This window comes from Eublepharis macularius, chromosome 17, assembly GCF_028583425.1.
Source record: "Eublepharis macularius isolate TG4126 chromosome 17, MPM_Emac_v1.0, whole genome shotgun sequence".
Taxonomy (NCBI): Eukaryota; Metazoa; Chordata; class Lepidosauria; order Squamata; family Eublepharidae; genus Eublepharis; species Eublepharis macularius.
The window spans coordinates 177,954-205,429 of record NC_072806.1 but is presented as its reverse complement, the minus strand read 5'-3'; the positions used below and the strand labels follow the sequence as shown (position 1 = coordinate 205,429).

Below are 27,476 nucleotides of genomic sequence, written 5' to 3'. Positions count from 1 at the left end.
CGCTCTCGGCTCCTAGCCAGCGGCCGCAGAGGCAGGCAGGCAGGCAGGGGTGAAGGGAAGGCCGCCGCCGCCGCCGGCCGATGCCCGTCCCAGGGCGGCTGTGCTGCCTCTGGCTCTGCTTGGCCACCGTTCGGCCTCCGTGGGGATCCCTCGGGAGGAATCGTTCATGGCTTGGGGCGCCGTGAATGGGCTGATGGTACCCAACCCAACCCCTCGTCATCCGAATCGCCTGGGCATTCTGTAGGCCTCTGGACCAACGCCCGCCCGCCGTGACTGAATGGCTACGGGTAACACGTTGAAACTGACTCCTGAGCAGAAGGCGGGAACGTTGCTTGGGGAGGCCAAGGCCCTGCAGAACACGCCCGCCCCCCATCCCTTTTCGGTGGGGTCCGACTTGGTTAAGAGCCATGGGGCTATTCCGGATTCAGCTTCATTGCTGGAGAGGCCAAGCCAGCTGTAGAGGCTGCAAAATATGCCTGCGACCAATTCTATCTACTTCATCCCCCTACCTTCACTTGGCTGACCTGGCTAGGTCAATCCATGCTACGGTTACCTCCAGGTAAGACTGCCTTAGTGCACTCTGTCTGGGTCTGCCTTTAAAGACAGCTTGGAAACTGGTTCATACAGAGTGCTGCAACTCGCTGGTATCGGGTCCTAAGTGGCATCTGCGTGTCGCTCACTCTGCTGACATCGTCCCAGTGGTTACTGTTCAAGCGCTGGGCTCAGTTCCTGTCTGTCTCCTACAAAGCCCTTGCTGGCATCACATTCACCCACCCACCTGAAGGACGGCTTCTCTTATGTTTCACTGTGACAGCTTTGCTTATCAGAGCAATGCCTTCTGAGGTGCCACCCTACCAACATGTAAAATCGGCAGTTGCCTGCGCCTGAGCATTCTCTGTGGCTGCTCCCACCTTATGGAATGGTTTGCCTGAGGATATTCTGGTGTCCCCACATTGCTATCGTTTCACAAAATCCGCACAATGGGATTGTTCAGGAGGGCATTCTTGTAGAGTATGGTAGAGATGTGATGTAACAGGTCGGCTTGGAAGGTGACCTCTGTTAGTGATAGTATCTTTTTCTCTACAATTTCAGCCCCACTGCATCATGCTGTTTTACTAGGAATCTTTGCTATTAGAGGTGAGCAGCTATATGGTGTGTGAGCAGCTGACATGAGTTTTCATTACTCTCCCTAAGCTGCCTGGCAACCCACTAGAGTTCTTTGCAACTTCAAATAATGCAGCGACTTTTTTTTACAAGCAAACCTGTCCTGATGATTGGTTAAAAAACATTGGATTATACAAAATAATGAATTTTCATTCCACTGCAGTTAAGTGGAAAATGTGCTCAAACCATCCAAGTGCTTAAAGCATTACTTGGAGAACATGCATTCGCTACAGCCATCTTCATACCAAGTGCACGTGCGTGGAAGTAAGATTCGGGTCCAGGAGGGCCTTACAGACCAACTCGGTGTCCAAGGTGTGAGTCAAACAGGTTAGGAGTCTTTAAAGTCCCGGCAGAGGGAGGGAGGCTCACCCCCTCTAAATCTAGTTGGTCACTACGGTGCCCCTGGACCCGGATCTTGCTTTTGTACTACCGGTCAACACAGGCACCCCCCCCCCCCCCGCAAAGCCCGCTGTCAGTCAAGGAAAGAAACGTGCGCGCAGCCCCCAAGGCGAGAGATCGTACTATCTGCGCGCGCGTAGGATGAAGGCGCGTCTGGTAAAAGAACCGGAGAGGTGCGCATGTGCGAGAGGAAGCCCGGGAAGGCGCCTGCGCGCATGTGCGTGTCGAAGCGGCGGTCGGCCGAGGAGAGGGGGTCCCCCAGCGGCTCGGAGCGGCACGCGCATGCGCGCTGGGCGGGCTGGCGGCGGAGGGGAATTACAATGGACGATGAGGAGGTCGCCGAGAGTTGGGAGGAGGCGGCCGACAGCGGGGTGAGGCGGCGGCGGGGCCCGCGGGGGCGGCGGCGGGGGAAGGGGCGCCTCCGGGCGGCGGCGGGGGCGCGCGACCGGCCCGCCCGCCCGGCCTCCCTCCCGCTCGCCCGCCCTGGGCATGGGCGGCGGCGGCGAGGCGCGGCGGGCTGGAGCGCGCCTGCTAGGCCTCTTAAAGGGCCCGCGCCCCTTCCGCGGGACACGTGCCGGGCCCGACCCCTGCGCCGCCCCCGCCGGGCCCTGCAGCCAGGGCGCCCCGCCGAGCCGGAGCCGGGCCTGCGCCGGGACCCTGCCCGCCCGGGAGACGGGCCCGAGGCAGCCCGCGTTGGGCCGGTTGGCGCGGCGGGTCGTCCTTGGTGGACGCGGAGGGGCCCTGTGCGCTGGGCGCCCGGGAGCGTTTGCTGGCCCGGCCGCCCGGGGAAGCGGCGGGAGCGGCGGTCGGCCGGGCTTTCTGCCCGGCGTGCCCCCCGGCCCCGGCTCCGCCGTTCTTTCTGGGGCTGGTGGACTGTGGAGGCTGAGTGCCGCTGGAGGGATGTGTCACGCTGTCCATTAATCCCGGAGCTCTTCGGGCTTCCTTGGGGAATGTGGATAATAGAAATACGGAACTGGTTGCCCTCGGCATGTTGCCGGTTTCCACTCTGGTTAGTTGGCCTAAGGCTCACAAGGTGAAATGGGATCCTGATAAGCCAGTGATGCTAGTTGGAAGAGGGCAGTCCCGAAGGATCTTTCGCTTCCTGTGCATTCAGTGGGGGTGCAGCTGACACTTGCTGACCCTGTGAAGGGCCCGAGGGCGACACTGGGCCAAGCGTTGCTGTGGGAGAAGCAAGAGAATTCACTTGCGGGACATGCCGTCTACCATCTCTGTGTTGCCCAGAAGATGGCTTCCTACCTTGACCCAGCCCACGTGGCCACGTATATCCATGCCACGGTAGGCTTGACTATTATAAAGCGCTCTGTGTGGAGCTGCCCTCTGTTCAGTTTGCTGCAGCTCTGTTATTGTGCAGCTAGGCAGAGCGTATTTATCCCACCCATTCTGCAGTCACGCCATTGATTAGCCATCCGTTCCTAGGTTAAATAAATAAAGGAGCTCTCCATTTATTTATTTATTTATGTTCTTATGGGGGGTGGGCAGTAAGATTTGTGGAGGAAAGGCCCATGGATGGCTGCCTCTCCATTCAATGAAGCCGCATCGGGAGTCTCAGCCCTGCTCGTTGGCCCTGCGTGTGAGGCAAGAGACCGGACTAGATGGGCCCCTTGTGCCTTTAGGAGCGGGCCTGAGCAGGTAGGCACCTCTTTTCCAGGAAGAACGGCCTCCCAGTGTCCAGGGAAGAAAACTTACAAGAGCGGCCCTTTTGCCTTCCCTTATGCCACAAATGCCTGGTGGGGCCTTGAGCTGGCTGGCTTGCCATAAGGCTAGGGTTAGAGAACTGGAAAACCATGCAGTTGTTTCATTGGTTACCGGTCAGTTACAGGGTTACATTCAAGGTGCTGGTTATCACCCCAGACCCACATACCTGCAGGATTGCTTTAAGAGAGTTTTCTGTTTGCATTGTTTTCTTAAATGTGATCTGTATTTGACATGTTTGCCTTACAGGAAATAGACCGGCGGCTGGAAAAGAAACTGAAAATCACGCAAAAAGAAAGGTGAGGCTGCTCTGTGATCTGGCAGGTTCGAGGCTTGATTCTGAGTGGGCCGATCTCTATTAATGGCCTTAATGTGTTTGCTGATAAAGGATTGCTACAGCAGTCTGTCCTCAGATGGTACTGTCATGACAGAGCTGAAGGAAGGCTCTGGGGTTTGCATTGCCTTCTGGAGCCAAGTAGAAATACAACCTGAAAAAGGTAGGAGGGCGGGGAGAAGCAGATTCCCACTTTGGACAATAGATCCAGAGGAGTCGGCCATGTGAGTCTGTAGTAGCAAAATCGAAGAGAGTCCAGTAGCACCTTTAAGACTAACCCACTTTACTGTAGCATAAGTTTTCGAGAAACACAGTTCTCTTGGCCAGATGCGTCACTTGGACAATGGGATGCTTGCAATGAGCACACAGTGCAAGGGAGCAGGGTTCAAGTCTGGTCTGGGTTGCAGTGTTCTCTCTTCCAGCACAGCCTGCCACCTGCTCCATCTTGTCAGCTGAGAAACATTCCAGGGGATTCCAAGCTGGCTAGCACTGCCGTGATCGGAAGGTGTGGCTGCAACAGAGTGGGGTTGGCCTGGCCCGTGGCTCCTTGAGTAGCTCTTGTCCTAAGGGAGATTGCATGCCCTCACGCCTGCTGGCCCTGGCCTGACTTAGCCCAGGCAGGCCTGACCTTGTCAGATCTCAGAGCTAAAATACAAGAGACGAATTACACGAGGACGCTCCCTTGAGGGGAGTCGCAATGTTAGCAGGGAAGCCGAGTTTTAAAAGAGGGATTGGAAGGCTCTGTCAATTTCCCCTCTCTACAGAGCCAGCAAAGATGGCACCTCAGAGGGTTTATTTCCTCTTCATGTTGGAGAAGGGGAGGTGAAACTGACAGAAGCTTAGGGCAGCAAAGAGGAAATGAGCAAACCCTCTGAGGAGCAGTCTTGCTGGTTCTGTAGAGAGGGGAAATTGACAGCCTTCCGATCTCTTTTAAAACTCAGCTTCCTGGTTAACATTGCGACTCCCTTCACGTGTGCATCTCTTGTAGTTTAGCTCTCAGAAGCTAAGCAGGGTTGGCATTCGAAAGTAATGGAATGGGAGACATCCCAGGAAGACCAGAGTCACTATGCAGAGGCAGGCCACAGCGAGTCAAGTCTTGCGCTCTTGCTTTGAAAACCACATTTGGTGGGAGGGGGGAGATCGCCATTAAGTTGGCTATGACTTGACAGCTCCACCGCATACTCCCTCTGAGTTCGGATATGTGGGACTAGAGGGCAGCCTTGGCTTATTCTCTTGACTCTCCCTTCGATTGCATGAGGTTGCTGAGAGAGGACTAAAGGCACAGACATTCCCGCTGGGCTCTTTTGGTGCATGCAGTCTGTTCCTTACTGCCCTTTTCTTTGTATTTGGTCTGAACAGCTGCAATGTTTTGTGCTGCTGGCAGTAAACTCTCTCCCTCCCTGATCCTCTTGACAGTGTGAAATCCAAATCTCCCCCCAAAGTGCCGATTGTCATTCAGGACGACAGCCTTCCCTCAGGCCCACCTCCACAGATTAGGATCTTAAAGCGGCCCACGAGCAACGGAGTGCTCAGCAGTCCTCACTTGGCCAACCGGCCGGCTTTCCCAGTGAAGTCGCTAGCCCAGAGGGAGGCAGAGTACGCAGAAGCCCGGAAGCGAATTCTAGGCAGTGCGAGTCCCGAAGAGGAGCAAGACAAGCCCATCCTCGACAGGTGGGGAGCATGGGATTGGGGGGCTGCCGTGCCTTGGGCTTTCCTGTAGGCCTGTGGGCCAAACCTGAGAAGTGTCGTGGTGCTCTCAGCTGCTGGGGGCCCTGCCCATAATGCTGGTTCTGGTGCTTAGGTGTGGGCAGCAGCTGACCCCCCTCTCATCCATGTCACCCTGGGCTTGAGTGTGCTGCAAGCCGCCCCAAGGGCCATCATGTGACCACCCCCACCCAAGCTTCTCTTCTCGTTGCTTGTCTGGGACTGCAGAGATGGGCAGCTGGCTCCCAAGGAAGAGGGAAGTACTGGGAAAGCGAGGGAGTGGCAGCTGGTGCCAGGACGAGGCATCTGCTTTCATGGCCCGTTCTGCCTGGTGGGGCAGGGAGGATGTCTTCACTGTCACCCAGCCTCGCTCTACTGGCCGTTCAGGGGCTTGAGACGGGCTACAGTGGCTGCCAGGGGCATTCAGCTTTCACTCCGAGGAGATGGGCGCCTTCATGCCTTGGGATGGTGGCCCCTCCTCGAGGTAGGCAACTAATGATCCCTCCAGTGCCTAGGGGAGGTCCATAGCTCAGTGATGGGGTGTCTGCTTGGCATGCAGGACCTCCAGGTAAAAAAGACCAAGTAGCAGGTGATGTGAAAGAACTCCACTGGAGGCCCTGGAGAGCCCCAGCCAGCTTGAGTAGCCGGGACTAATCTGGAGAGATCAGAGGTCTGACTCAGCAGGAAGCAGCTCCATTGATGTTGTCCTTATCTGGGGAATTAGATTTCTGGAGGAGAGGGCCATTCATGGCTACTGCCTGTGGGTGACTGATGTGAACTTCTGCGTCCGGAGGCAGCCCCAGGAGAAGGCCTTGGCCTCTAGGCCCTGCTTGTGGGCCTGCCGGGGGGCGGGGAGCGGTCTGGAGTCGGTGGCCCCCTGGTGCGATCCAGCAGGACTGCTCTCCTTAAAGAGTGTTTCTGTGGCTTGTTTCCTTCTGATCCCAGATTTGTTGCTGATGGGTAATGGTGTGCTCTCGCCCTGCAGGCCTACGAGGATCTCCCAGCCGGAGGATGCCAGGCAGCCCAGCAATGTGATCCGGCAGCCACTAGGCCCAGATGGTTCGCAGGGCTTCAAGCAGCGCAGATAGGCATGGGTGGCCAGCGAGGTGGCACGAAAGCAAGGTTGTCCCCCAGCCTGGACTGCGCTGCAGCAGCAAACAAACAGACCCGAGTGGGGGGGCCTCCTCCTCCTCCTCAGGGTTCCTTGCACTGTGATTCCCTTTGCTCTGCCGACTGTGCCCTTCAGCCCCCTGCACTGTGACCCCTGCTTTGCCCACTGTGATGGGTGCACTGAATAGGGCTGTCCCAGGTTGCTGTCCAAGGGAGTGGGGAGCAGGGTGGTCTCCTCCATTCAGAGCAAGGCTGCATGGAGCATCCCGCTGGCCAGTGCCAGCACCAGCAATAAGGACCGCAGCCTCTGCAGACAGGCTCAGCTGGGAGTGGAAGCTGGAGGTGGGCGGCCGCTTCCTGAACCATGCATGTTTGTCCATGTTGCTTTGGGGATGAGTTCTGTTCACATGGGGGTGGGGGGGGGATGTGTGCACAAGATCTTGTTTGCTTTTGGGGAATGGGATGGTGTCGAAGCCAAAAGTGCATGAGAAGAGGCAGGGGGAGGGCATTAGGTTTTTAACTTGTTTATCTGAGAAGTGATAGTTGGTAGATGTCCAGGGAGAGAAAGGAATGTTGGTGAGATTGTGCAGGGGTGGAAGTACAGGATTTGGTGTGCTCGGCCCGCCTCCTGTTCCCCTGGAATGGAATGTAGGGCACGAATAAGCTCCGCCGCCACAGGAGGCACTCCTGCTCATACCCTGCTGGCCTCTGTGGCTCTGGGAGAAATGAGGGGGAATGTCCCTCTTGCATTAGGGAGGGTTGGCTGATGCACCCTTGCCTGCTTACGTTGCTTCCGGGCCCTGGGCTGGTGGCTGCTTGGTGCCACCGGGACTGAGAATTGCGGGTAAGTAAGTTGAGGACCGTGCTGGCACCCTCAGGCGAGGGTACCTGGTTGCTGGACAGTGCTTGCACTGGCCAGGCAGGCAGATCTTGGCCGGCTGGATCTTGGCCTTGTCGCTGCAAGGGAGAGTCCGCATCCGCATACGTTGACATGCCTCCAAGCAGGCAAAGTGGTGAGCAGAGGAGAGCAGGGCGCAGCTTTCCTTTTCGTGCCCAGTTGGAAGGTCAGACCTGATGTTTTGCAGTCAGCCCAACAGGATGCAGGGATATCTGAGGGACTCTGGGGGAGACTTCTGGCAATAATTTGTTGCTTTGTCTTCAGTCTCACCTGGGTGGAAATGGTGGGATTTAGAAGACCACCCTACAGATTTTTTCCCTGTCAGTTGGGGACAGATTCCCCTGGGAGGCTGGCAGGTTGGGGGAGGCTTTCTGCCTGGTGCAAAGGCCTGTTGCGCCATCAGCTGGGCCTTCCCTTGTTCTCTAGCAGCCATATTGGGGGCTGGGCTTTAGGCCTTCCCCCGCCAATGCCTTCAAGTGACCATGGGCTAGCTGGCTTCGCTGTGTCTCTGATCTGCCTTTTTGTTCTGCGGTCTGGTTACAGAGGATGCCCCCATTTAGGCTTGCAGTGACTGTCAGACACTTCAGCTGCTTCTTAGACTAGAAACGAAGGGGGCCTTTGCCTGAGTTGGGGCGGAAGGGGTGGGGGAGTGAGGGAAGGAGTCTCTTTGTACGTCAGAGACATGTAAAAAATATTGCAAAGCAAATAACTGGTTGAGGAAAATCAATAATAATAAAACTTCCTGTGTACCAAAAGCAAAGACGTGACTGACCATCGCTCTGTTTCACTTGAGGCCAGTTCTGCCCTCTCTGGGTCTCTTAGCTGAGCCCTCTAGGCTGAGGGCTGGGGCAATGCCTCGTTCAAAACAAGCAGGGGCTTCCATGGCAGCAGCATCTTTTCCTCCTCGGGATCACAGTGGGGGGTTGAAAGCGAGGGCTATTTGGGCTTGTTTGTTTTGGGTTCTGCATCCTTTCCCCCAGCCTCGTGTCTTACCGTGCCTCTGCAGGGACAGGAATACTTCCCAGGTAGAGGGGCAAGGGGGGAGGTTGGGTGGGAGGGAATGAGTCCAGAAAACCTCAACAGGAAAAGGGACACACAAAGGGAATAATGGAATAAGCAATAACGGTGCCAGTCGCCGTGCCTTTCCTTAACTCTACTTTCAGCTGGGTGGCTGGGCAGTGGGAATTAGGACAGTCCCCTTCCCTCTGCCGTGGAGTGGTTTCTGCTCACAGGGCCGTTGCTGCCACAAAAGGTAGTTAGCTCTTCTGCTAGCGTAGCCATACTAAGGTGAGGACCCTGTTAGCCTGCAGGCAGGCAGGTGGGGTGCCTCTTCCAGTCTCTCCCTGAGAGCTCTTTGGCGTGGACACCCAGGCAACTGTCTTGTTCAGCAATCAGTGTTGGAATCAGTTCAAAGTCCTCTTGGGGCTGTGTTTGGAGCGGTGGGAGGTGTGTGTTCTTAGGGGCACTTTAGGGTTTGTGTGTGCATTTTCACATGAAAAAGAAGTGGCCACATCGGCCCGTGACCGTCCTAAGTATGCAGAGAAACATTTTATAAATTGTATTTTAAATAAATGTGTTAACTTTTAAATACGCAGCCTCATAGTTATTCCTCTTCCCTCTGTCCCTGTAAGTCTGAAAGAAAATATGGTTTCTGTTGGACCAGCAGTGCATTGAGGCACGTGGCAGAGTAAGAGCAAACACAAAAGGTCACTTGAGATAGAGCACACAAAGTCCTGGGCCGCCTGGACAGCTTCGGTGGGACAGTTGAACAACAAACAGGCTTCAGGGACTCTGCTGGAAGGAGAGAAGCGGGAGCCCCAAGGGCAGGATTTATGCTCGCGTAGCACTGGAGCCAAACTGGGGCAGGAGGTTGAGCTCTTCTGCCTAGAAAACAAGCACAGGGCCACTCCGGCCCGGCCTGTTGTGAGCAGAAATGACGGGTGGGGGAGAGGAGGGGCAGGGGCTCTTAGTGCTGACAACTACATGGAAATGTCGGCCTTGGGCACACTACCTGTACATCAGGCAGGGAGAGAGCTGCTGTCTTCCTGATTGCTGTGGGCCCCTTGGGACTACTGTGCTGCATACTCTGGTTTGAACAGCAGGGCTGCTTGGTGGGCCTCGTGCCCGAGTTTCCAGTAGCAGGCTAGATCCCACCAGCAAAAAAGCAGCCGCCCCTCCGACAGGTAGAATTTTAACTGTGTGCCGAAAAAGCTTTAACTGGCAAGCCATAGTTTGTTATTGATGCAAGAGGTGGTGGAGGAATAGAGACCCCCCCCCCACTCCAGTTGCCAGCTGGAGTGACTTCAGTTGACAGGCATTGCCTGCTGCCTTCCGAAGCCTAGCCACTTTCAGGACCAGAAATCCGATCTTTAAAGTCTGCAATCTGCTCCCAGGCCGCTTGGCATCCTGCCCACGCTTACAGGCTATAGTTACCTGTTGGTGATGTGCTGCCTCGTCTACAAGCTCCAGGCAGGGAGTCAAACATTTTGCATTTATCCTATTTCTACATGTAGGGAGCAAAAGTAATCAGTGCCTCTATGGCTGTCTTGTGCATGGCCCGCACACCAGGACCTTCTAGTCTTCCACTTCTGGAGTAGATGAAGAGAATCCTCGTCAGCTTTGATCTCAGAAAGGTCCCACATCAAATGGGGAATGAAATTCCTCGGTCACTACTATCTCTAATAGCTTTTAAGGACATTGTATAATCTTGTATCAACACAGTTTACTTTCACTTAAACTATCTGCTTATCTGTTTGAGCCTCCTTCACCATCCAGTAAGTATAAGGGCAAATTTTGTGAATTTATGACAGGACTCATATCTAGCCTTTGTATATTCTCCCTTCTCCCCATACATTGAGATTTACACTTGGAAGGTTCACACCAGCCTTGACACACACCCCCATCCTTCCCCTTAAGGTTTCCTAGTGTGGTTTTCCCTTCACATACCTATCTGAAGAAGCAGGCTGTGACCCACAAAAGCTCACAATGAAATAAATGCTGTCGGTCTTTAAGGACCTTGAATTGATTTTACTCAAGCAAATGCTAGAAGCAAAGAAGACTACATTCCGTGTTGCTCAAACACAAGGCTTTGCCTCTGTTGGCTACAGAGGTAACTGATAGAGCATTCACTATTTCAGATCTTCTGTCCACCCGAGTAGAAGGTGGCAGCATGTGCTCTGAAAGCTTTATAGTTTCCTTTTATATCCCCACCCAAAGGCATGTGGGTATGAAAGAAGGGTCAATGCATGCCTGGCTGTAGGACTAGTGCAGCTGCCCTTTGTTACAAAGAGTGTGAATCTGCTTGCCACCCCCCCCCCCCCCTCAGCCCTACACAGATTAAGTTATGTTGGGTGCCGCTCAAGGTGAGGTGTAAATGCTCCCACCAATTCACTTGATTCCTTTGTGGGCAGGGCTGCCTAGGAGATGACTTGGCTCCCAAGCATACAGCAGCCGCACATGTGATTCATCCTTCGCCTCCTGGAAGCACTACAGAGGTTCAGCAGTAGAGAAGAGCCGAGGCAGCTCTACCATGACATGCCAAGGAGGAGCCAGGAGGTGGGAGCTCTCAAAGCCTTTGCAAAGGCCCCTCCCTGAGAAATGAGGCATTCATTCCAACCAAAAGGAGTGGCAAACAACCTCCATGCACTGTGTGCCCACACCACTTTCAGAGCATAATCCAGGTGCTAAGAACAAGCTCTGTGAATGAGAAAGAGCAGCAGTAGAGCAGACAAGGGCCAGCTTCCCCCTTTGAAGCAGAGGCCTGAACCCAGGAGCCTCTTGTACTAGGAACCCTCTTCTGCCATCTACCCCCACAGCAGTCACTGCACAAAACAACATTGCCCTGTGCAGCCACTGCAGAAAGAGGAAGGGGCTCATTGAGAGAGAGAGAGAGAGACACACACACACACACACACACCCCATCATCCAAAGAGGCCTTGAAGAGTCCACATCTCTGCAGCACAGCTGGGGAAGAGCTGCGGGCAATTCCTCCCTTTCACACTCATTGAAGAAAAGCCACCCTGCATCCTTATTCAGTATGGGTTAAGAACTGCACATGATGTAAAAAACAGACCACTCAGAGACTCTCGGCAAAAATCCAGGCGGAGGAGCAGACAGCCCAGCAAGCACGAAGCTCCCCCGAAAGGAGCTGCGCGGTTGCAGGCGGGGGCCGCCAACCTTTGGCGGAAAGTCACCACCCTCGAGCCCTTGCAAGGGATCCTGGTGGGCAAGAGAAGTCTCGGGCTGCTGGGCTCGGCCGCCAGGAGGAGCCTCTCCAGACGCCCGTCCCTCTTGCTCGCATTCGTCCTGCAGGAGGACAGCAGAGAGTCCAGGAGCACCTTTCAGACGGAGCCACCGGACTGTAGCGGAAGCTTTCGAGAAGCACAGCGCTCTTCGTCAGATGCAGGGAGGGTGAGACGAAACGGGAGGGCGGGCAGGGGCAACCAGGGGCTTCTGACGGAGAGCGCTGCGCGCGATTGGGGCTTCTGGGCTCTTTTCTCCGCTGCTGCTGCTGCTGCTGCTGCTGCTGCTGCTACGGGGCGGACTCCTTGGGATCTGCGGCCCTTCAGACGGGCCGGGCAGGGGGCCGACGCGGGGACTGGCGGGCGAGGTTTCGCGCCGGCTCCTGGGCGCCTCGGCCTGGGACAGGCAGCCCAGCGGGAGCCCCGGCGCTGCTGCTGCTGCTGCTGCTGCAAAGGCATGCGGGGGCGGACGCGGGGGGCGGCCCGGGCCGGGGTCTTCTCGCAGGGGGCCGGGCCGCGCCTCTCGCTCCGGGCAGGGCCAGGCGCTTGTCCCGGAGCGGGCAAAGGTCAGCCGGGGAGCCGCCCCGCCGGGGGGGGATGCGGGGGGGGCGGCGGCGGCGGGCGGAGGGAAGCGGCTCCGAACCCCGCCCGCAGGAAAAGGCGCGGAGAAGGGCGGCGCTAGGACCGCCGCCTGCGACCCCCGAACGGCGCCCGGCCCCCCTCCGTCTGACCAATCCAGCGGCGGGGCGGGACCGGCGACCAACCAACCTCCGGTCACGTGCGGAACCCCCGGAAGTGGCTCCGGAGGGAGGCGCTGCGCACGCGCGGCCCTTCGGCCCGCATTTCCGGGTTCCGCGGCCCAAGATGGCGGAGGGCGAGTCCGAGTCGGTGCTGTGCGTCAAGCCGGAAGTGCTGGTCTACCGGCTGCCCCCGCGCGCCTCCAACCGCGGCTACAGGTCGGTGGGTGCCCGTCGGCCGGGCCGGGCCTCGCGATGCGCTGGGCGGGGAGAGCGGTAGGCGGGGCGCCGCGGAGAGCCCCCCTGCCTCGCCGCCCTGAGGGGAGCCGGGAAGGCGCGCGCCCGGACTGCGGTGGGCCTTGCCCGGTTGCGGGGCGGCCCTGCGCGGAGCCGAGCGGCCGAGGGGTGGCTGCGCTGGAAATCACTGCGTCGCCCCCACCGGAGCCTCTGCGCTGACTTCCAGGGCGGGCCTGCGTGGAGCGCAGTACAGCAGCCTAGCCGTGGTGGGAGGAATTCCGGGGCCGGAAGAAGGCGCTGTTTGCGGCTGTATTTACTTGCTTATCCCGCAGTAATGTCAGGCGCAGGCTCTTGACCAAATGAGCGAGGCTGAAGGAGCTCGGTATGTTTAGCCTGGAGAGGAGATGACCGAGAGGTGATTTGATAACCGCGTTCAAGTACCTGAAGGGCTCTCATATAGAGGATGGCGCAGAGTTGATTTCCGCTGCCCCGGAAGGTCGGGCCAGAACCAAGGGCTGAAATTAAATCAAAAGAGTTTTCAGCTAAACACTAGAAAGAACTTCCTGACAGTCAGAGCGGTCCCTCAGTGGAACAGGCTTCCTCGGGAGGTGGTGGGCTCTCCTCCTTTGGAGGTTTTTAAGCAGAGGCTAGATGGCCACCTGACAGCAGTGCTTATTCTGTGAACCTGGGCAGATCGTGAGAGGGAGGGCAGGAAGGGTTGCATCAGTGCTTAGTTCTCGTGGCCTCTTCTCACACACCCAGGATAATACTGATTGCCACTTTGGGGTCAGGAAGCAATTTCCCCCAAGCCAGTTTGGCTAGGGATCCTGGTAGTGCTTTGCTATCTTCTGGGCATGGAGCAGGAGTCACTGGGTGTGTGGGGTGGGTGGATGGGGGAGGTAGTTGTGAATTTCCTGGGCCATGCAGGGGATTGGACTAGATGACCGTGGAGGTCTCTTCCAACCCTATGATTCTGAAGGTCAATATTGTGCACGAAGCACAACATTCTTCAGTGTCAGCTCCCATTCCACAAACTGTGCAAAACTGAAGTATTCAGAAGAGCTTTTAACACACATAATAGGACTCTGCTATAAGAAAATGTTTCTGAGAGATGTGTAGGTAAAGGAATAAGGGCTGTTGATTGTGTGCATTTATACTGTACTGCGTTCCCAAATGAGTACCCAAAGTGGCTTATGTTGTTTTCCTGTCCTGCATATTTGTTCTCTATGCAACCCTGTGAGGTCAATCAGTTAGGCTGAGCATGGTGTGTAGCCACTGAGTGTGTATAGCCAGCTAGGTCATGCAGCAGAGTTCCATGGCCCAGTGGTAATTTGAACCTGATCTAACCAGTACACCATGCCCAGCATGTGCTCTGTGTCTTTTAGAATAAACAGCCCTGCTGGATCAAAGCCATTCTTTTTCTAGTCCAGCATTCTAGTTCCAACATTAGTCAGCCCTGTGCTTCTGAAAAACCCACCAGCAGAGCATGCAGGGAGCAGTCGTTTCAGTAGCTGAGACCTGGGGGTTCTACAACTTCTGGAAACAACTTGTGCTGTAAAGCTTTTGTTTTTTCATCTCTCTGAAATTATTCTACCTTCCTGGTTATAAAACTCTGGTCTAAAAAGATCACCTTTTGGATTTATGAGAAATAGCACTTTATAATTCTGCTCTATGAAATTACCGGAGATAAGAGAGAAGGAATTTACTTCGTGGGATTAAACATGGAAAAGATGAAGATATCAGGCAAAGACTAGTTGAGGCATTTGCTCGCTTCTGATAGACATATGCCCAAAGTGTGAAATAGAATTTACGTTTATGCCAGATTTGCAACCCAAAATATACTAGTAAGAGAACTCATAATTCATGTTGTGAAATCGGTCATCACAAAAATGGGTTTTTATTATCCTTTGAAAGAGTGGGAAGAAATAAAGGAATATTTTAGGCTGGAAGAGGAACAAGAACAAAACAGTTATGAGGACGTGAGCGAAGAAATTTGGCCATTGTTAACATCTCCCTGAGCTCTGGGTTTTTTCCAGGAGCGTTAAAGGAGGCGGTAGTGCAGCCCCTCCTGAAAAAACCATCTTTGGACCCCACCGACCCGTCCAGTTACCGCCCAGTGTCGAACCTCCCGTTCCTGGGCAAGGTGATTGAGCGGGCAGTGGCGGTACAACTGCAGGAATTCCTGAATGATGCTCTATCCTGGACCCATTCCAGTCTGGCTTCCGTCCTGGCCATGGGACGGAGACAGCCTTGGTTGCCCTCACAGATGACCTTCGCAGGCATCTGGATCGAGGTGGGTCAGCGCTGCTTGTGTTACTCGATCTCACAGCAGCGTTTGACACGGTTGACTATGATTTGTTGGCCAGCCGCTTTGCCGACGTTGGGATTAGGGGGACAGCCTTACAGTGGCTGGTCTCCTTTCTCCAGGGTCGGGGACAGAGGGTGGCACTTGGGGGAGATCTATCGCCCCGTCACCCTTTGGTGTGCGGGGTTCCCCAAGGGGTGATACTCTCCCTGATGTTATTTAACATCTATATGCGCCCCCTCACCCAGTTGGTGCGGAGGTTTGGGCTGGGTTGTCATCAATACGCGGATGACACCCAACTTTTTCTGTTGATGGACGGCCGGCCAGACACGGCCCCAGACAATCTGGCCAGAGCTTTGGAGGCTGTGACGGCATGGTTGAAACAGCAGGCTGAAAATGCACCCGGTGAAGATGGAGGTCCTGCAGCTGGGACGGGGGCTGCCAGATGTTGGGATCCAGCTCCCTGCCCTGGATGGGACACCACTGGCAACTTTGCCAGTGCTGAAGAGTCTGGGCGTGCTCCTGGATGCCTCCCTATCGATGGACGCCCAGGTCACGGTGGTTGCCAAGTCTGCATTTTTCCATCTTCATCAGATCAGGCAACTTGCCCCCTACCTGACGCCCCAGGACCTGGCTACAGTGATCCATGCAACAGTCACCTCCAGGCTAGATTACTGTAACTCACTCTACGCTGGGCTACCCCTGGGCCTGATCCGGAGACTACAACTGGTCCAGAATGCGGCGGCACGGGTCCTGACTGGTATACCTTACCAGTCACACATCACACCTGTCCTGCGCCAGCTGCACTGGCTTCCGGTTGAATTCCGAATCAGGTTCAAAGTGTTGGTTCTTACCTTTAAAGCCCTGAGCGGGTTGGGACCGGCATATCTTCGGGACCACCTCTTCCTGTATGTTCCCCGGAGATCGCTTCGATCAGCGAATAAATATTTACTTGTGGTCCCTGGCCCTAAGGAAGCCCGCCTCGCTTCAACCAGGGCCAGGGCCTTTTCAGTCCTGGCCCCAGCCTAGTGGAACGCTCTGTCAATGGAAATCCGGGCCCAGCAGGACATATTATCGTTCCGCCGGGCCTGTAAGACAGAGCTGCTCCGCCAGGCATTCGGTGATTGAAGGGGGCAGTGCCATGTCGGCCTCCCACCTTTGGGGTGGGGGAGGGTTCTCCCCACCACTGCACTTTGTTAATTTGTTTTATTGTTTGTATATTGATTTTAGTTCTTGTTTTTATCGATTTTAACTGTTCACCGCCCAGAGCCCCTGGGGATGGGCGGTATATAAATTGAAATATAAATAAAATAAATAAATAAATGGATGAATGGAAAATATGCGAGTCCCAAATTTAGTCTGTGTTAAATTCTTAAGGAAAGCTCCGTATAAAATTGTTGATGGTATATGTTTTTAGATAAAATAGTAAAAATGACTAAAGGTATGTTAATTAAAGATTGGAAAGAGGAAGGATTATTTTTATTAACTTTGGGGGAATGGTAACAAAATGAACATTTTTTTGGCTATAATTATATATGTCAATGACAATGTTAAAGATCAATTCATAGTCTAGACTGGAATTTTATTTATTATTTATTATATTTATTTATTATATTAGATTTTTAGTCTGCCCTCCCCACCAGGCGGGCTCAGGGCGGAGTACAACATTTCAAATTACATAAATACAGTTAAAAACAGATAAAACAGTATACAAATAACATTAAAACAACTTTATACAACTTTGTGTGTTGGGAAATATGGATGGAAAATTTGGAAAAGTGTGGGTTTTTTAATGTTACATTTGGTAATAGTGAAATGATTAAAAGCTTAATCATAAGCTTAATCATAAGCTTAAAAACAGAAGTGTAAAATCTACCCTTAGTGGAAAATTGTAACGGAAGGATGAGGGTTTTAGTTGAGATAGCCAAACTTGTAAAGAGAGATAAAATCATTGTTTATATACATGGCAAATGGGAAACCCTTTATGACTCTCGGCGAATGAAGAAGAAAAATGAACTAATGAATGGTGCAATTAAGAATAAAGAGTTAGGATGTTAAGAAGACAAGATGAGATATATAAAAAAAGATATTAGACCACAAAATGATTGATGTGAAAACGAGGAAGTGTCATAGGGAAAAAACTGTAATGATTAATAATACACTTATTAAGCTGGTTCTTTTTTTCTTTCTGGTAGTTTGTAGGCCTTTTACTCTGGTAGGCCAATGCAGGCCTTTAGTAATTGTATGTTTCATTCTTTTCCTTTTTTCTGTACTATCTTTTCCACAATGAAATAAACATTGTAACTGAAAAAAATATGCTGACATCTTGTGAGTACACAAGATCTCAGCATATTTTTTTTCAGTGCAGCCATTCTTGCTGTTTCAGTTTTATTTTGAAACCTGGGAGGGGAGGGGGGGCAAGAAACATTTGGAAGATGAGTGGTAAGTAAAACGGAGCAAAAGTGGAATGATGGGGCTGGAGGGGGGCAAGTGAGGAGGAGGCAAGGATGGGAAGTGGGGTGTAAGATTCCCCCCCCGCCCCCGCATGACTCCCCTGCTTGTGTGTATGCTGAACGTTTATACCCTTCATACATCAGAAGTCTGTTCTAGTTCACATCACAAGAAATCCAGCCCAAGACTCCATACTAGTTTTGCTATAACAGGTGAACAGTACAACACTTTGCAAGCTTTCCTGGAAGTAAATTTCATTGAATAAGAAGAGACTTAATTCAGAGTAAACCTGCTTCTGATTTCAGTGTGACATAGCCTGACCCGGTGCATGAGCATTCAGAGGCAAATGTCCGCCTGCGTGGTGGTCTTAGGCTCAGTAAGGCTGCCTTCAGTGACCAGAGCCGCTTCCTCTTGGGCAGGAAGCCTACACCCTCCCATCCTGGGAGCTTCTGTCCTGGCTGCTGTGGCTCGGCCTCTTCAACACTTCCTCCTCTTCAGCCGGGCCATAGTCAGGAGGAGTCCCAGGTCTCATTATTCCCCACCTCCAGTTATTTTGTAATGACTCTTAACAGAACTACAAGCATCAGCCAGGTGAGGGGAAACTGCTGGGACTGACAAGAGCTCATTTTTGCCTCCTCTCAGCCTGAGCCCAGGGGCCCGACCCACACTCCACCGTGGTATGGCTGGGCTTGTTCTGGGCTGCTTCCGAGACGGGGGCCCACCGGGAGTTTCCCAACAAGCAACAGGGCAGTCCGTCCCCAGAGCCAACGGTGCAGGCCTACTCCAGGCCTGTCCCTCACCTCAGAGAAAGGTGGCAGCCGGCGTTAGGGGAGGTGTCTGAGGGGGGCAGGCGACGCGGGTGGTGCGAGGGACGGTGGCGAGGCAGGAGCCAGGCATCCCCTGTTGGACTGGGTGCCTTGCCTTTCCTCCTCTGAAGAGGTGCCTCTTCTCTTCCTGCCATTAGAGCTGCCGAGTGGCAGTTGGACCAGCCAGCGTGGATTGGCCGGATGCGCATCACCTCCCAGGGGAAGGTGGCTTACGTTAAGCTGGAAGACAAGACCTCAGGTAGGTACAGGCCTGGAAGTGGCCTGGTTGCTTGTGTGCCTAGATCCTCCTCCTGGGCTGGAAGCGACTGCTTGATAAAGCTATCCTTGGGAGTCCAAAGTGCTGGCAAGCTGGGAAAGCGGGAGGTTTAAAAAGCAGTACTTTACTGTGCTGCATTAGAGTCAATGAAGCTGTAGGAATCTCACTGACCCAAGTATTGACAAAACAGGTGCTCCCCCTCCCTGGTGAGGTTTTGAACTCAGAATATTTCGGAGGCGAGAGCCAAGGTTGCTACTTCATGGCGGTACGTGCTGAACCTGCCTCCCACAGTGCTAGTTGCTGCACTTTGCCTCGGGCAGTGGTGGCACCCACTCAGCTGCAGGATGGGGCAGTACTGGCCAGCTGTCCCCTCACCTTCCTCTTTTGCTTTCTTCAGGAGAACTTTTTGCTCAAGCCCCCGTGGACCAGTTTCCTGGCCTTGCTGTGGAGAGCGTGACAGACTCCAGCAGGTACTTCGTCATCCGGATCGAGGATGGAAACGGTGAGGGGCGGTGGAGTAGGTGTTTTGTGTGTCCTTGTTTGCTCGGCAACAAATGCTCCTGATGCTGATGTTCACAAAGCCTCATGACACCAAGCTCAGGATAGGCACACAGTCTGCCCTCCACCTTGCGGTGCCAATCCTGGGCTGGAAAATTCCTGGAGGTTTGGGAGTAGAGCCTGGGGAGGGACCTCATTGGTGTATAATGCCGTAAAAACTACCCTCCAGAGCTGCCAGCATCTCAAGGGGAACTGATCACTGTAGTCTGGAGCTCAGATCAGTTGCAAATTCTGGGAGGGAAGCAACCCTCTCACTGCTGTCTGCTGGATTCCCCAGGACTTTGAGCTGTGAAAGCCGATCTGAGTCTTGCATGAGCCCACTGGGCTACCAAGGGGGGAAACTCTTAATCCTCCTTGAGGCACATGTAGAGTTGGACGGGGGTCCCTCAGGAACGTGTCGGGATGGCCCTCCCACTGAACATTGTCTCTGGCTGTAGGCTTTGGGCAGCATCCAGGGAAGCCGTTCTAGAGGCACTCTCCTCCAGCCCCTAATGCCTTGCCTTGCTCTCTCGGTTGTACTGCAGCAGCCCGGCTCTGAGTGTGGGGGAGCGTGGCCATTTGGTGTGGTTTGCCTTTAGCTCTTCCTGGTCAAGGATGCAAACAGAGTTAGGAGGGGAGGGGGATGTAGCCCCTGCTTCACAGCCAGGCCCTCTGGGGCGGGGGGGGGGACCTTTTGCTTCTCGCTGGTGCCCATATGCTTGCAGTGCAGCCCTGACCCATGTTGTACCCCCTCTCGCCCCAGCTTACTGATCTCTCTTTCAGTCCAGATGGAGGGAGCAGAGCCTTGCCTTGACAGCTGCCTGACTTGAGCTTGCTTGTCCTGGCACCTGTTCCCACAGCTCACTGCCGCTAGTGGCTGAGGCAGTGTCACTTTAGCGTTGTTGCGTGTCGCACTTGGGAGGTGTGGCTAAGCTGCTGAGAATGGAAGGCAAAGTTTGTGTTGCTCACTGCATCTGGTTCTCTGTTCCAGGGCGCCGGGCATTCATTGGCCTTGGCTTTGTGGACCGTGGCGATGCTTTTGACTTCAATGTTGCACTCCAAGACCATTTTAAGTGAGCTCTCTTCCTCCCTGGTCCCCTTGCTCTTTGCAGAACGCTTGTGTCCTCTGAAGTCACCAGGCTGACTCTTCTCCCAGCTCTCAGAATCCCCATCAAAGCAGCACTCAGGGGCTGGAGAGTTTTTCCTCATCTCATAGTAACAGCCTGAAGAGGGTGGGGAGAGGGGACAGACAGGCACTTTTGGGGAGAAACTGCAGGGGCGGGGTAGTGTCTGTAATACCAGTTACTTTCCCCATTGGACTGGGAGAGCCAGCTGTGGAGGGAGGGGGAGTGAATTGCAGTGAGAGGCAGAAGGATGCCGGACCGTCCTCTAGCCAGCTGCCTTCCTCGCTCTGCTGTGTGTATATCCGAAGTAGGGAAGGGCTGCTGTTGAGCCTCTTGTTCATCCCAGAAGCCACAGGTTGCGCTTCTGGGTCCAGAAGTAGTTTAGGTCTAGGTTTGTCTGGCCCCCATATGACGGCTTTGCCTGCTTTGCCATTTTCGTTTCTGTCTGCCATTTCTCTTGTGCTTTGCAGGTGGGTGAAACAGCAGAGTGAGCTGGCAACGCAGGCCCTGAATCCAGACCAGGGGCCCAAATTGGACCTGGGCTTTAAAGAAGGCCAGACCATCAAGCTGCACATTGCGGTGAGGCCTTGGGCTGGAGGAAGCCAGCATGAGAGGAAGCCGCCAAGCCTTGCTTGCATGAGGGGAGCCACCGCCCAGATTCCCCTTCTCTGTCCCCCACGGCCGTAGGACTGGCTGCTAGAGTCTGAATGCACTTAACTCTCTTTAGAACATGAAGAAGAAGGAGGGGCCATTGGGGAGCAAATCTCGCACCGTGCACTCGGGGGGTCCCGGCCTGATTCCACCCCCTCCAGGTGGAAAAGTGTCCCATGTCCCTCCACCAGAGGACCAGGCGCCGTCCCATCTGAGGCGGTCCCCAGCAGGCGCCACAGAAGCAGGTTTGTGTGTACCCGCTCAGGCTTCCCGGATGGGGCTCAGCTGCTGCAAGAGGGCTCCCTTTGGAATTGCACGGTGCTCTGTTTTGGGAAGCTGCACAGAGCAGTGGCTTTGTGCCCAGGGCCCCCTGGGGCACTTGCTGTGTTCTGTGGAGCGCCTTTGCTTTGGGAAGAGGCTGCAGTTAGCCAGTTTGCTTCTAGGGTTTTGCAGGCAGGGAACCTTTTTTTAGCCTGAGTCTTGAATGGGAACTGCATCTGCCCGTGTGAGCATGTTGATGTGCTGACCCTCTGCAGGGCTAGGGCAGAGGGAAGCTGCCCCCGTGTCTAGGCCAGGCTGGCCACAGAGCAGTGGGGTGGGGGGGAGGGCTACTAGGGTTACCAGGGGCTGGGCAGAAGGAGCTGTGGTCAGCTGTTGTTGCCAGTGCTGCAGGTCCCAAATACACCCTGGAGCTATGTTGTGGCCTGGCCCGTCTACGGCTCTATGCCTAGGCTGGAGCATGGGACCTGCAGGGCTCACCCAAGGGGCCTCGTGGGCAGCTGTTCTGCCTGTGTGCTGGGGTTGGTGAATAAAAGCAAGCAATGGGGCTTGAAAGCTGTCCCCTGGACTGAGCATGCCCCCAGACCATGTAGCAGTTGCCAGATGCTGTAGAAGAGTCTGCAAATGGAAGTGCCAGCTGCTGCTTTAGACCACAGGTTGAGTCAGTCTGAACTGTGTATTATTCTGACTCCTCTCAGGAAAGGGCCAGAAACTGCCCTTCCGTACCCCGGCAGAAGCTGGCTCTCTCCACAAAGATGCGGCTGCTCTGGTGCAACTTTTGAGACCCGTAAATACTTTAAAGATGAACAAAGCTCATGCCTTCCTCCACTGTCTTTTACCAGCAGAGGCCCCTGTGGCTTGGCCCCAGCACCGGACCCCTACAGCTGAAGCTGCTCCTGACCTCTGGGGAGACTTCACTCGAGCACCTGGGTGAGCAGTCGGGCTCTGGAGGAGTCGGCCAGACTTCAGGCCCTGCGTGGACCTCCTGCCAGCATCTGAATTCCCTGCTTTCCTGTGTCCCTCTTCAAGCCTTCGGTTTGCCCATGTCAGAACGCTTGCCTGCATCAATGTGATGCAGGATTTGAAAACTTCCAGACAAGGAAGGCCAGTAGTCTGGGTTCTGCTTTGCCATGGGAAGCACATGCAAATCTTGCCCCTGAGTAGCAGTTTGTTCCTAAATCTTTTGGGGTGGGGGTGGGGGAGTGACATCTCACCGACCTTGGAGAGATCAGTATGTCCCTGCGCTAAAAGCCTCTTCTTTTTCTCTGCTTTCCCTCTTTGTAGGTCTGCTTCTGGCCAAGCTCTGCAGCAGAGCACAGGATGGGTCCAGTTCTAAGCCAAGGCAGGCTTCGCTTTCTCTCACACAAGGGTGTTGCACCAAAGGCAAAGAGGGATTTGCTCCAGGCCCGTTCCGAGGACCCTGTTCCGGTCGTGTTTCAGCATTTGCCTTGAGCGTGTGGGGGAGGAAGTGGGCCGTGGTGATGCGAACCCCGCCCCCTTCCCTGCTTCAAGTGCATTCGGAGCACTTGGTGGCGGGGCGGGGCGGGGGGGGGTGGTGGAATGCTTTCCCACTGCTTATAATTGTGATTCTTTGCTCAAATCACAGTGGATTGATTCAAAAGGACTTAAAAACACAGGAACGGATGAGGAGGGCTAGTTTTTGTTGTGCATTCTGGCAACCTCTGTGTGTCTCAGGTAAAGCTTAGCCGCCCTCATCCCCTTCTCCCTCCGGAAGAAAAGAGTCATGAAGGGAGAGCAGAGGAGCCCTTCGGGAGGATGGAGAGTGGAGTCTCAAAAGCCTCTTTGGCCAAGCGCATGTTGCATGCCGGCAGATGGAGAACAGCTGTGCTGGTGGCAACGTTCCTCATGGGGAGGCACAGGATAGGATGCGCTCATTTTATGATACTATTAGATTCACTCCCCGCCCCCGCCCCCCCAGCACTGAGGGATTCTGCAGTGTAGCCTGACCTGCGTTTGAAAGGGCCTCTTTCCGCTCGGATTGGAGCCACTGAAGTGACTTCTTCCTCTGCAGCATCCTTTGCTCCTCGCTTCTTCCAAAGCAGGTTTGTGCAACAGTCTGAAACCAGCTCACCCTGCAACCCCCCCCCCCCCCCCGGAGATTTCTGATGGACTTGCAGTTTCCAGGATTTCCTCTGAACTGGAAGGGGGGAGTGGGGAGGGGGGAGTCTGTAGTTTAAGCCGGTTTTCACTTGCCTAATGGAGTAGAGGGGCTGGGTGGGGCTTGTTTTGTGACCACATTGTCACTGCTGGACTGGATGGTCCCCTTGTGCTGCATTGTGTTGTGAAGAGCCTTCCTTGCACAAAGGCTTTAAGCAAATGCCTCTTGGGGTGAAGAAACTCAACATTCCTTATTCTGACTAAAAAAAAAAAAAGTTTTATTTTTTTACTTTTCCTGGTTTGGTGGTCTTGTTGCAGGTCAGAGGCCTGTGAAGTTTCTATGTCCTGAAGAATAGACTGGTTCTTGGGCTTGTGTTTAGCAATTGTACTTGAAGTCTTTTAAATATAAACCTACATATATAACCTATTTATATTGAAGCGAAGGCCTTTATCAAAAAAAATTCTATTTTGCAGTTCTGCAGAGTATTTTATGTTTTAATTATGACTCAATTAAAAAAAACTATGAAAAACTTGTTTCGGTTTGCTGTGTGAGGGAGGTCGCCGGGGGGGGGGGGGCGGGACAAAAACTCTTAGCACTTCAGCCCCTACCCCCAAGAGGAGGATGGGCCCGGGGAAGCAGCAGGCCCTCCGCGTCTGGAGAGCGTGGCACAGGGCTGCATTCTGAACAAGCACAATGACGTTGGAGGGCAGGCTGCGCCGGCGCCCGTGTGCCAGGAGCCTCGGGGCAGAGTTCCGACATTCCGGGCGGGAGGACTCCCGGCTTCATAGAGAGCCGCTTGCGGGCAGGATCGTGGCCTCCAGTCCGGGCGCGCCTGCCTTTGGGCGCGGAGCAGAGGGATGCTAGCTGGGGAGTTTCCGCTGGGATTGGGCGGGGGGGGGGGCTCGTGTTGCCCGGGACGAAATCCCCCCGCCCGGAGCCTTCCCTGCCCGTGCCTGCTTCCGACTCCGGCCTCCCAGGCGGGGCCAGAAGGACGCCACTGGCCGAGAAGCGCGAGTCCTCTGCCCCCCCCCCGGGCCGGCGGGAGACGGGGCAGGAAAGGCGCAGTGGAGAGGAGCCCCCGGGCGGGGCGCCGAGGGTCCCTTTCCTCTCGGCTGCCGCGTCCGCCCGAGGCTCGTCCGGCAGCGGGGGGCGCGCCTGGGAAGCTCCGAGGGCGGCGCTGGGCCGGGCCCGGCCCGGCCCCCCGGTGTCATGGCAACGCGGGCGGGCGTGGAGGCCGCAAACGGCCCGCGGCAGCCCGGAGCGGCAGCCCTTCCCTCCCGGCTGCAGGCGCCTCGGCGAAGAGAGGCTCCGCTTTCGGTGAGCCGGGCGAGGCGCCACGCTCTGCACGTGCCTGGAGGCGGCAGCTCAGCAAGAGGAAGGCGCAGCCAGCCGGGCCGGCGGCCGCGTTCCCGGCGCAGAGAGCCTCGCAGCGGGCAGCGCCTGGGCCTGGGGGCGCCTCGGCCCTGGCCGCGCGCGGAAGGCCGAGCCAGGCGCCCAGGACCCGCGCGCGCGCGCGCGCCCGCGCCTGGGGAGGGCCGGGGAGGGCGGGGCAGTCAGCGCAGCCTGCCCGCCTCTCCGCTCCGCTCGTCTCCTGCGCGCCGGAGCCCTCCGTCTCTCTCCCGCGCGCCTCATGAGCGCCCCAGAGGCAGAGCAGCGGCTGGAGGCGGCGGCTCAGGCAAGCGGGGACTGCGCGGGGTCCTTCCGCTCCGGACGCGGCCGGCCCGGCGAGCCCCTTCCTTCCCGCGCGGGGTGGGCAGCTCAGCCAGGGCGGGGGAGCGGCGCCTCCGCGGGGTGGCCGAAGCTCCCGGGGCGAGGCGAGGCGAGGCGCGCTGGACGTGCGCCGGAGGTCCGCCGTCGCGGCTGCTCTCCGCCGGCGATTCCAGGCCGCGGCTTCCGTGGCGCCTCCGCCGGCGCGCTCTTCGTGGCCCCGCGGTCGCCTCCCGCGAGTGGCTCCGGGGCTTGCGCCCGAGGGAGGGGAGAGAGGCCGGCCGCGCCGGCTGCTCCGCTCCGAGCCCCCCGGCTCCGTCCGCCGGCGCTCGGCCCGTGTGGGGCAGCCCCGCCGCCTGCCTCGCCAGTGCGCTGCCCGTTGGCCGCGGAGGAGCTGCGCGGCGGCGGGCTGCCCCCGGGTCGAATCCACCGGCAGAGCCGATGCTTCTGGCCGACTCTGCAGGGGGGTTGTCGGGATCCCAGCGGCTTCCCGTGCTAGGAAGGCTTCGCCGCCTCTTCACAGAAGCCTGGCCGAGCCCGGGGGTGGGAGTCGTGGCTGCCCCCAGAAGGCTGGGCTGGCAGCCGGGAGGCAGGTGGCGGCCTTGCCTGACCTTTCTAGGAAGTCTTAAGGATTAGAAACCGACCGGGACAGCTCTAGAGCCCGAAGTGGAAAGTCTTTGCGTTATCCCTGGCAAGGAGCTGCCAGGCCTCCCCTGGGGAAGGGGACGGACTGCCTTGGGCTGAGAGGGGCACTGATGGGTCCTCCCTGGGCTGCGGGGTGTTAAGACCCCAGAACAGAAACGCCCCAGGAGCCACGCCCTCCGGCTCCCTGCAGAGTGGCCCGCCTGATGGGAGCCCCGACCCGGACCTGTGCAGGTGGGTCGCCAGGAGCGTGCAGGGAGGAAGGCCGGAGCTGTGCGTTGAGGGGTACCCTGTTGCCCACACCCCTTTCTGGGGGTGGGGGTGGCATGTTGTGCTTTCAGGGAGAACATTTGGAGCTGTGTTTGGCTGGTGGGTTCTTCTCACGTGCTGGTTCCAGCTCTGACGCTCCTGGGTGTACCTCCTCTCTTGGAGCCCTTTGCTCAGTAGCACAACTGCTCTGGGCAAGCTCAGTTGCATAGATAGTTCAAGCGTGTGAGCGAGCGCACATGTGTGGGGGGTGTCTTTTAGGCTCTGAAATGGAGAGCTGCTTGCAGAAACCTGGAGAGAGAGGCTGGCTGGTTCCTGTGCTTTTTAATAGGTCAAGTGTGCCCTATAACATTTTTAAAAGATTGCTTCGCCCTTTGTTTTCTGTGTGTTTCCCTCTCTCTGGAAGGCAGGCTGCCCTGCTCTCATCTTACTGATGGGGGGTGGGTGGGCGGGAGCGTGCTCATACGCGCACGCGCACACACACACACACACACGGAGAGTCTCTCTACACAAGACTTCTGACACGTGTTCTTCGTGTGCTGGGAGATGCAATGTTAGCTGGGAAGCGTAGTTTTGAATGCCAGAGCTAGCGGAGATCGCTCCAGAGGGGATGGATTCTCTCACAGCCCTCCGGTGACTGTCTCCCCTTCCGGAGCCTTTGCCCTGCTGAGACTTGGTTAGTTCAAAGTTTTAAGCAGTAAGTCTTTTAAAACTACACTTCCCGGCTAGCATTGCGTTGTCTGGCGCTTGATGAACGTGCGCTCAGGTGTCTCGTGTAGAGAGATTCTGAGTCCCTGGTAGAAGTGCCCGGGTTGCTGTTCTTTGCCCAAGCTATCTCTGCTGCTTTGGCCCCTCAGCCTTGGCTTTCCTGTAGGGGGGGGCTTCGAGAAGTCCCGTGCCCCCAGCAGAGGACAGGAGGAACCCGGCCTCCTCCTCGTTTGCCGCCTGGCTGAGGCTCTTTGTTCTTGTTTGGCAGACACTGGAGAGGGCCCTCCTGATCTCTGCAGAAGACAAGAGGCTTTCCATCCAGCGCTCCTGCAAAGACTCGCTGCCCACCCAGTTGCCAGCACGGATCCGAGAAATCATCACCAAGAACCTGTCAGAAGGTGCGATAGGCAAGGTATGGGCGGGGGGGGGGTGCGCTTCTTTCCTGCCCCTTGCTTAGATGGGCGGGCCACGTGAGTCTGGAGCAGGTCGGGACGCCACTGGGTGCGAGCTTCAGTCAGTCTGCCATGGCGCACGCGCGTTCTTCCAGTGCTAGGGTGCCTGTTCTCTGGGCAATTCCCGCTTGGGGCAGGTATGGGAGCATGGCCAAAGAGGGTTTGGCAGGCAATGGAAGCTTGTGCATGGGTTGGACATGGGTGGCAGAGAGCATTCGAGGCCAGGTTTTGCTCTTCTCCTTGGGATGCTTGCGAGAGGAAGGAGGCTAAGCTGTGGCCAGTCCTCCAGAGTTGGCAGGTAGTGGGATTTCTTTTTGTATGGACGAAGCAGCCACTAGGGAGCCTTTGGGACAGATGGACAACGACAGAGAAGCAGCTTGGTAAGGCAGGGAGCAGGAAGTAGTATGTGCCTTTGGCCATTTCGCATGCCATCCTTTGAGGGCAGAAGATTTGGAATGCATTTTCATGGCACTTAAATGGAGAAGGAGGTTGATGTGTAGCTGTTAAAAAAATTCAAAATAAGATTTGTGGAGAAAACATCACCACAGGATGAGAGAGTCCTGATGAACGGCAGGCTGAAATAAAGCCACAGCATTTTTTTAGTTGCGAATTAG

General features: G+C 55.7%; 3 protein-coding genes across 7 annotated transcripts in view; all 3 read left to right on the top strand.

The window, feature by feature from the left end:
- The first annotated feature begins 1,766 nt into the window (after positions 1-1,766).
- SZRD1 (SUZ RNA binding domain containing 1) lies at positions 1,767-8,910 on the top strand. Of its 2 annotated transcripts, none has more exons than XM_055001886.1 (4): positions 1,767-1,934; positions 3,526-3,575; positions 5,027-5,281; positions 6,300-8,910. In XM_055001886.1, the coding sequence occupies exons 1-4, from the start codon at positions 1,779-1,781 to the stop codon at positions 6,400-6,402; spliced, it is 564 nt and encodes a 187-aa protein (XP_054857861.1). In that variant the 5' UTR covers positions 1,767-1,778; the 3' UTR covers positions 6,403-8,910. The 2 variants fall into 2 exon arrangements, with proteins under 2 accessions (XP_054857861.1, XP_054857862.1); XM_055001887.1 differs by lacking the exon at positions 1,767-1,934 and adding an exon at positions 2,526-2,859.
- A 1,784-nt stretch (positions 8,911-10,694) lies between these two features.
- NECAP2 (NECAP endocytosis associated 2) lies at positions 10,695-23,609 on the top strand. Of its 3 annotated transcripts, none has more exons than XM_055001323.1 (8): positions 10,695-11,732; positions 18,258-18,358; positions 18,774-18,878; positions 19,905-19,986; positions 20,508-20,616; positions 20,765-20,933; positions 21,810-21,897; positions 22,252-23,609. In XM_055001323.1, exons 1-8 carry the CDS (start codon positions 11,722-11,724, stop codon positions 22,301-22,303), a joined length of 717 nt encoding a protein of 238 aa, XP_054857298.1. In that variant the 5' UTR covers positions 10,695-11,721; the 3' UTR covers positions 22,304-23,609. The 3 variants fall into 3 exon arrangements, with proteins under 3 accessions (XP_054857298.1, XP_054857297.1, XP_054857296.1); XM_055001322.1 differs by lacking the exon at positions 10,695-11,732 and adding an exon at positions 12,415-12,519 and having other exon boundaries at positions 21,813-21,897; XM_055001321.1 differs by lacking the exon at positions 10,695-11,732 and adding an exon at positions 12,415-12,519.
- Positions 23,610-24,670: 1,061 nt separating this feature from the next.
- CROCC (ciliary rootlet coiled-coil, rootletin) overlaps positions 24,671-27,476 on the top strand; it is a 54,206-nt gene continuing 51,400 nt past the window's right edge. For both annotated transcript variants that reach the window (XR_008598408.1, XM_055001371.1), the window contains exons 1-2: positions 24,671-24,761; positions 26,679-26,808. Coding sequence is in view for 1 of the 2 variants with exons in the window: in XM_055001371.1 (XP_054857346.1) it covers positions 24,717-24,761; positions 26,679-26,808 (175 nt within the window). In the remaining variant the exon portion in view is untranslated. The remainder of the gene's footprint in view (positions 24,762-26,678; positions 26,809-27,476) is intronic.